This window comes from Morone saxatilis, unplaced genomic scaffold (genome assembly GCF_004916995.1).
Source record: "Morone saxatilis isolate NCDOM2014 unplaced genomic scaffold, NCSU_SB_2.0 Contig1, whole genome shotgun sequence".
NCBI lineage: Eukaryota > Metazoa > Chordata > Actinopteri > Moronidae > Morone > Morone saxatilis.
In genome coordinates, this window is record NW_023339651.1 from 1,338,547 (window position 1) to 1,347,096 (window position 8,550).

Sequence of the window (8,550 nt, forward strand, 5' to 3'; positions counted from 1 at the left end):
AAGGCCTCACACAGGTTCTTTAATGCCAAGTTACGAGGTGGATCACTCCACTGAGACACAGTCCGACAGAGTGGACACTCGTTGAGTTGTTTCCCGTTCCACCAGCTCTGCAGACAGGCTTTACAGAAGCTGTGGCTACATGACAGGAGGACAGGGTCTTTAAAGATATCATGGCAGGCAGGACAGCAGAAGTCCTCCTCTGACCCAGAAGCCATTTTCCTCTGAGTGAAGCTGAAACCACAGCAGGTAGACACGTGATGGCGCCTCTCTTTCCCCCAGAAAGATCCCTCAAAGTTACTTTCAATTTAAGCCGGGATTTTCTTTTCTAAAACTCTTTTTCCGTTTGTGGCGTCAGCTGCTGGTGTAAGTGACAGTATTCCAGATTTTCCAGTATTCCCAGCATTCCTTCCTGTAGCTCTGCTTTGTCAGTGGAAATCTGGTGTTATTGTGAAGGTGAATCTTGTTTCTGTGTTCATTGTCTGTAAGGAAGCTTAACAAGCTGTGTTTCCTGGTTTGTCTTACATGAGTCACAAAATAGGTGGAGCTCTGAAAGATCAAATCACTTCTCTCATCGCTCACTGGGAATTGTAGTACTACTGTCTAACACATATATTACTTCTTTTGCCAGTTATGTTTTGAGGGAAACAAAGTCGTGAGTCCTGATATTGGTGAAGTTTAGGCAACAAAAGCACTTTAGTTAAGGTTAGGGAAAGCTTGTGGTTTGGGTTGAATGTTTATAATGTAAACAAGGTTGTGCCATGTCTCAAGTTATTGTTGATTCTTTCAATATTTAAATATCCCCTCCAGACACATATTAAGACATATGTACTAATAGTCTGCTTGGAACCATAATGTGTGTCTGATATGTTTGTTTTCTGCTAACAAAAGTATAGTTTCCATATTAAAATCCTTAAAAAGTCATGTACCCCTTTCATTAAAATTACAGAATGAATGAATATGCTAATTATTTTAATTTCTGAAGTTTTCTTGGACACAAGATGTTTTCTGCTTCAAGTCTTTGCACTGGTGTTTCTATATCACACTTGTGTAAGGTTGCATACTGGACCAGGTTGACCCTCCAAATCATGCTTGTAGGTTCCCGCTCCTTAAAACCAGATTTCAGTGATCACAGAGAAACTTTCAGCAGATGAATGTGAAAACATCCTTCTAGGGACAAACTGTGCTCATATGTCTTTCTGCCACAGTGAAGCTCAAACATACAACTGTAGGAACAAGAAGAACTAGAATTACCGCCCTGCAGTTGTAAAGCCTTCACCAACCCATCAAGTTGCAGTTTACATCCATGTCTGTTCAGTCTCATATGATTTATGTAGTGAAGACTTTGAATTAAAAAAATAAAAAATAAAAAGCTATAAACTGTATTTTTTGGCGAAATTGAAGTTATCACTATATTGATGATACATATGTAGAATTCCAAGGAACATGAACTTGATTACTATGTAAAAATGAATTCTTATAGAGAATAAAACAGAATGAGAGACAGGAAGCAGCTGTCACAAGAACTCTGCGAACCTGGGGTGTCACAGCTATCGCCGGTGTTGAGGTATAAAAACATATTTTTGAGTGGAGGGGGACTTTAACCAAGACCACAGTCTCTTATCGAGTCCAGAGTTTAATCATGCAATGGATACAAGCTGGTGATATTGTATTCCAAGATTGGATGTTGTGGCAAACAAATTAAAGATCACCAAACATTTTACTGATGCTTTCAGTATCAACAATTTGTGACTCGCAAGGTAATGATGATGATGTTGATAAAAAACATGATCATAGAATTATACCTGCTGCACATCCTTCATTTTACTGGAAATAATAACTGCAATTTCATTGCAATTGATAGGCATTCAAACAAATGTAACGTTAATGGACGAAAATGCTCTAAATAGTTCCAACCTAAAGCTACGATGCTAAGATTTGTATGAATTGAAAATATTTCAAGTTGAACAAAAAACTTGCAGTTAACCTGAGTCAACTCAAGTCAAGTAACTGGACCACCTGCTGCGCTGAATGTTGTTACTGAATGGATCTACAACCACAGCACATTTTCAGCCAGCTCTGTTAAGCATTAAGTAATTGTATTGATCCTCAAATTGGCCTCTATTACAATCTCTGTGTCCTCTGAAAGATTTGTAACACAATCAAAACAAAACAGGCTTTGCACTGTTTTTGAATAAAAAAATGCGTCTCCTTGTTTTCGGGGAGAGATGGGGACACCAGAGCTGAATGGCTGGTCTTTGCCATTTGCCACAGGACCTGAAATGATCCGAGTGCTTGTTGACATGCACCCTGCTATGGCTGTCTGTTTCTTCAGGGCAGTCAGGTCATCTTGGCACCAAGCCTTGCTTCTTCAAACCTCAAAAAGCTGTTACTGCGGAGCTCTAAGCCTGGCTGAAATCCCTGCGTGGCATGCTGTGGCCCCTGTGCCAACATCGGCCATCCAGCCAGCCAATAGACTGAAGTTACTGTACCATGAGGGGTTCAATATTATCACAATGAAGAACAGATCTGAGTGTTTCACAAGGATGCAAAAGCTCCCTGAACTGGTTGTTGAGAACCTGGCAGAGTTTAGAGGTGGCACCTGGAGTGTTGAGGCATCATACAGTTTTGAAGAATAGACTGGCACAGGGGCTGGCATCAGTGCTGGCAGTGCCGTCTTAAAAAACAATTAGGCCTTTGACATTCGGCAGATAGCAGCTGTAGGATCAACTCTGGCAAAGACAGAGAGGACGGAAGCCAAATGACTTACCACCCCAATCAACTCACTCTTTTGGAGATGATGATGAGAGGAGAAGGGGTGGGGGCTTTGATTTGTTTGTATACTACGGAGCCCCTAAAGAACCAAAAGATAATATTTTTCTTTATTTTATGCTCACAAGATATGAATCTCTGGATGGATCTGAAGTTTTACATCTTGTACGCATAGAATTATGATCTTTCAGGACTTGGAGGTCTCCATAGTAAGACTCCCTCGATTGTTATAGCTGGGTGAGGAACAAAATAACATCATCTGCATACATACAACCTTGTGACTATCACTGGCTGTAGTGACACCTTGTTTATTTGCATCTAGGAGTGCAAGAACAAATAGACGAGGGACACGAGCAGTAGCAGCAACAGCAATTTGAGTGTTTAAAGTAATATTTCTGCCTTTATCGATTGGGGACGGCACAAGCACTTAAAAAGTGGGGGGGTGTCATTCAAGATAGAACCGCCACTGATGGTGGTTAATCATGCAATTATGAGCTTGGTTACTTTGGACACATTACATTTCAAGCCTGAATCCATCAATCCGTTGGTGTCTACAAGGGCTAAAGAGGTTAGCGTAGATGCTGCTAGCATCTGTTATATCAGAACTGGAGAGTATTTATTCATCCAAAGAAGAGCAGAGAACGGCACTGAAGATTGTAGATTGCGTATACAGGTAATTAAAAATGTGAACATTAATTACAGGTTTATAACAGGAAGTGAACTTCAGTCTCCTGAATGAAAATTAAGCTCACTAAACCATCCTTCCATGCCACCACATATAGGGCACTATAGGGCAGTTTCTGCATTAACATTGAACATTGGCATTTGCCATTAATCATGAGGGACAAAAGAGTCCACGATGTACAGTGCATTATTATGGGACACATAATTGTCACACCTTGTCAGACAAAAAAAGTGCCTCACAGAAAAAAACTCTCACTTTCATTACGACAGAGAGACCTTTGATATTCTGGAATCTCTCCTGAACCTCCACACAGTCTGCTGGACAGCTGTTCTCCCTCCATACACATTCCTACATTTCCCACTCTTTGCTTCCATTGTTCTTTTTTATAAACACCATGTCACCGACCTGGCTCGTCCCTTTACATGGGAGTGTCTCTGGAGACATTTTGATCATTGCATTTCTTTAGAACACAAGTGCATCTGGAGAAAAACAGTTTCAGGATTTACTGTACTGTGATTTTTGTCTGTCACCACTAGATGTCAGAACTTACACATTATTTAAGTCTTTCATATTCTCCCCTTGTTTTCTGCTTTCCCTCTTTTTCTAGTCTCCCTCTCGTAATTTCTGTTTGATTGCCTCTTTTCACCTCCGTTCCCCTCACCCTGCCTTCTCGTTGTCCTATTAATTTCTCGGTAAGTGACCTTTGACTTCTTTATTTCTTAATTACTGTTACAGGACACATGTAAGGCAAACATTACGTGATAAGACTTGCAGGCAGACAATAAGGTGTGTGTATGGGTGTGTGCTGGAGTTAAAGATTGGCTTTTTATTTGTGTGTGCATGTATGAGTTTGAATATGAAGCCTAACAAGGAATAATAAGGCTGATAAATGACATTAATGTGAAAACTTCAGGCTTGTGTAATCGACACAGCCTTTTGTCTGATTGGAGACAGGACCGTGGTGTAAATGCCAGATTTGAGGACAACAAGCTGTACATTTTATTTTACATTCATGAACTTGAGAAGAGAGTTAAACATCTTTTTCATTTTGCAGAGTAGTGAGAAATCTTTCTCCTCGATGAAAACAACTTTCATCACTTTGTATTTAACAGGGTTTGTAACACATTACACCAAAATGTGAAATGAAAGATATGACTGATAACATAAGACTTTCCTATTCATGCTGATGAATGAAGGAAGGAAAAAGATACCTAATAAGTGTGAACACAGCCACTATCCACACACTGAAATTAATTCAGGCTCACCCAGTCAGAAACAACAACACACACGCACACACGCCACACACACACAGCACACACAAAAGCCTGCTGGACAGTACCCCTAGTTGTGGTATGAAATGCCTTTTCCAGCATGCTGTCCTTCTTTGAGTTTTCAGGTTCAATCAGTGAGGTGTGTGTTAGTGTTGTGTGTGTGTGTGTTTCTTACAATAAAAAAATGTGTGTCACCATATGCAGATTTATAGTAACAGAAGAATCATCAATATTGTGAACATCCCACCAGTTAAGTAAGGCACAGAATCCCGACTCGCTGTACTTTAACTGACCTCTGCCTGCTGACTTTCTAGTGGAAGGAAGAATTGTTAGAGCGCTCTGTTTTTGTTCTGACTGCATTTACCATCATCCTTTGCAAAGACAAGAGAGTGAGGGAAAAAAAAAAGTTGAACTCTGGCCTTGGATTGGTCGAAAATCTGCGTCAAGTTTTCAGCAGTAAGATTGTCAGGACAGGACATTGAATTCTGCCTTCAAAATAAAAGCATAAATATATCATGAAATAAATAATGAATTACAAGTATATAGAAAAATCCACTGGATCATAACATACGGCCAAACAGTATGTAACTGATGATGATGATAGGTCAGAAGTACATTGATTATTTTAAGTGGTCACACGCCAAACAAGTTAGCAACTGCAGATTCTTGCATAATTCCTAAATAATTTCCTTTTATATGATTCACATATCCTGAAAGCTAAATGTTTTGGCTCTTGGAAATACATTTATTTGCTTTCTGGCAGAGAGTTAGATGACAAGATCGATGCCACTATCATATCTACCCATGAGCTAAATCCTAGATATAATATAATAGATACCAGACACCAAGATGGCGCCTATTCAGCCCAGTGAGAACTGCTCACCTGGTGCATGTACGCCAACTCCAGGATTTACTTCCTGGCTGTGCATCCACTGAATATGCACAGCAGTTTTCTCTCACTTATCCCTGGCTCGAGGAAGGCTTTATATAAATCGTTAATTGATCAAAAATGTATCATAGAAAGAGTCATAACTGACCTTTTTTGTAGCTCAGTGGTGGCCTATGGGAAAAATACATTTGGAGCCAAAGGGGTATTTTTCACTGTAACACCACAAATGGCCTCTGGGCAGAAAAAGAAGACACCACCACCACATCTAATTCAGTCTATGAGATAAATATGAAGATAAAACTGACATTTGGGGTTATACAGATAATTATGTGCCACACTATTTCTTACCATTTGACAGAGCCAGTCCAACCAACCAACCAACTTTACTTACCTGAGGCGGATTATAACACATCTGGCTCAACTCCTGTAGTTTTAAATGTGCTATATAAATAAACTCACTTGACTTGACTTGACTAAGCTGCTGGTGTGAGTAGTATCATTCTCCCTTTAAAACAAATCTAGACATGTTGTTGACGTATTCACAGCCCTTGGGCGATAAAGGTATTTTACTTTGAAGTCCACATGGAAGTAACGCCGTTGTCGTCCAACGCTTTTATTTTTAGAGCTGAAACCGGAAGCGGTGTGACTGTGTTGCGTGTAACTTGCCGCTGGTGCCTGACAGCTGCCACACTGGACCCGGACTGAGCCGAACTGTGTAAGTAAACCCACAATCCGCCGCTTTTACCGCCCGTGTGTCGCCTCACCGGCAGACTGTGTTGTTCGCAGCCAGAAATCCTCCCAAAAAATGTGAACCTTAAAGTGTGAGGTGTCGAACAGACGGCTAATGGAGGCGGGAGAGGAAATCGGTCGATGTTTTCAGGCCTGTGACAACAGTTTGTGCTCTGCTGGCTGTTTAAATGGGCTCATTGAGCACAGTGGGTGTTGTTCTGTATGCACATGTAATGGATGTGCTCATATGGAAGCCAACAGCTGTGTAATTACACCTTTAAACGATATAGACCGCTGTGATTAATATGGAGGGAAGTGGAGTGTAATGGGATGTTCTTAGCTTGTCTCTTTTAGACAGTATTATATTATCTTATCTTATATTATCTTATATTATATTGCTATAATATTGTCTTTATCGTGTGTCTGTGGTTCTCAGTACTTTAATACATTTTAAATATCCTATGAATCTCCTGATATATTCCCATAGAGCCTGTGAGGGGTTACGTAGTTTATATTATACCTATATATATGTATATGTGTGTGTGTGTGTTCAGACTGAGTGTACTGTGGATGTTAAAGACTTTAAATTGTGTTGGTTTGGGGTTGTTGGATGGATAAACTACATCTGAAGATCTAAACTTGGGGTGGGCGTTTTCTACTTCTTTTTGTCATGTCATAGACTAAACTGATACTGATAATCAACTTAAGGTCCGCTGACCAAATCTGGCCCACAATAGAATACTGGGTGGACAGCCTGTCATTGTCTAATTCACAATGAAAATAGAAATGTATTGTTTGTTAATAGCAGTGACTGTGTCACACTTCTTGCTAAAGATGAGTGTGTTTAATGAGAAACGGTCTGATGAAACGGCCTTTGCTTTGTCACTTCACCTCACGGGTCAGAACACGCTAACTTCAGTGAGTTTAATGTTATTCTGTCACATTCATTTTATCTGATAAATATTTTTCACCCACACACACACACACACACACACCACACACAACACACACACACACACAGCCTAGAGCGTTAAAGGACTCTATTGTTTGCGCCTGCTGATTCTACTACACACTCGCCCCGCGGCTGATCAGAGGTGTACTATTAAACAGCAGGGGGAGGCGCGCGCGCGTATCAACCACAGCTCTTTTTTTGGTATCAACCAAAATGTGTCTGCAAGGCACCGCCACACTGAAAAACCTTCCTGTTCTGGAATGCTGCCGTCGCGTTCACCTCGATTGGCGGTGATCTGGTTTACTGTATTAATCGAGTTATTACTTATTCATTTGGAACCAGCCTATTTTGGAATCAATCTCCGGATGTTTGTGCTGGTAAAGGTTTCCATGTCACACATGGTGTGTGTTTTCATTAGTGTCGTGTAATCACCTGAAGATAAGAACGGTTGCGCTTTGCGTTATTAGGCTGCACTCTGCCTGGATGTTACAGTGTGAAGCCAGAAATAAATGGGTGAGCCAGATTCTCTTTGCCTTAATGACCCTCAAGCAGGTGAAAGCTGCCCATCTGGCGGTGCTGTCCCGGATGAACCGCTCACCTGGCTGGTAACATCGTCACACAGGACCACAAGCTGGGGAGGGGGATCACAGTGGGTGGATCACAGCTGGGGCGCATCACAGGTGGAGGTATCACAGTGGAGGACCAGCAGGTGGAGGATCACAGTGGAGCGACACAGTGATCACAGTGGAGGAACAGGGAGACGGGATGCAGCCGCCCCCGCTTTAAGGCGCGCCATTGCTTGGTGACTTGTGCATTCTGGTTTCTCCCCTCGTTGGCCTCGGCTCTCACTTGGCCTGATTACTCCCACACACCTCCGGCACACAAAGGTGAGTTTTAGCACACATGGCCGCGTCCACTGGCCTCAAAGGCACTGCTTAAAGGACCGACGCTGCTGCTAGGGTCTGCATTATTGCCACCAACTGAATACAGGCTCAGCCTCCAAGCCTGGTAGGAGAAACGAGAAAGGGCCGCGTATCTTCAGCCAGCTGTTTCGGTTGTCCGTTCTGTCTACTGTAGAACATTGGAGGCCGTCCGTAGAAGGAGGACCCGGCTCCGACCACACAGATTCACACTTAATAGACAACGGGAGGTCTATTTATCATTACATTTCTGCCAAGCAGTCCTCTCAGTGGCGGACTTTAAGCAATGAGATCATTTAGTGCAGCAGCTCAGTTAATAAAAAACATTCACCAAG

General features: G+C 41.8%; 2 protein-coding genes across 2 annotated transcripts in view; one reads left to right on the forward strand and one right to left on the reverse strand.

The window, feature by feature from the left end:
• The window catches only part of LOC118333331 (E3 ubiquitin-protein ligase TRIM69-like), a 1,802-nt gene extending 1,381 nt beyond the window's left edge, over positions 1–421 (reverse strand). Inside the window, exon 1 of the mRNA XM_035668924.1 lies at positions 13–421. Coding sequence (XP_035524817.1) covers positions 13–215 — 203 coding nt within the window. The 5' untranslated portion in view covers positions 216–421. The remainder of the gene's footprint in view (positions 1–12) is intronic.
• A 5,816-nt stretch (positions 422–6,237) lies between these two features.
• The window catches only part of plekha1b (pleckstrin homology domain containing, family A (phosphoinositide binding specific) member 1b), a gene marked incomplete at its 5' end in the record, with an annotated part of 19,522 nt that continues 17,209 nt past the window's right edge, over positions 6,238–8,550 (forward strand). Inside the window, 1 exon segment of the mRNA XM_035666816.1 lies at positions 6,238–6,329.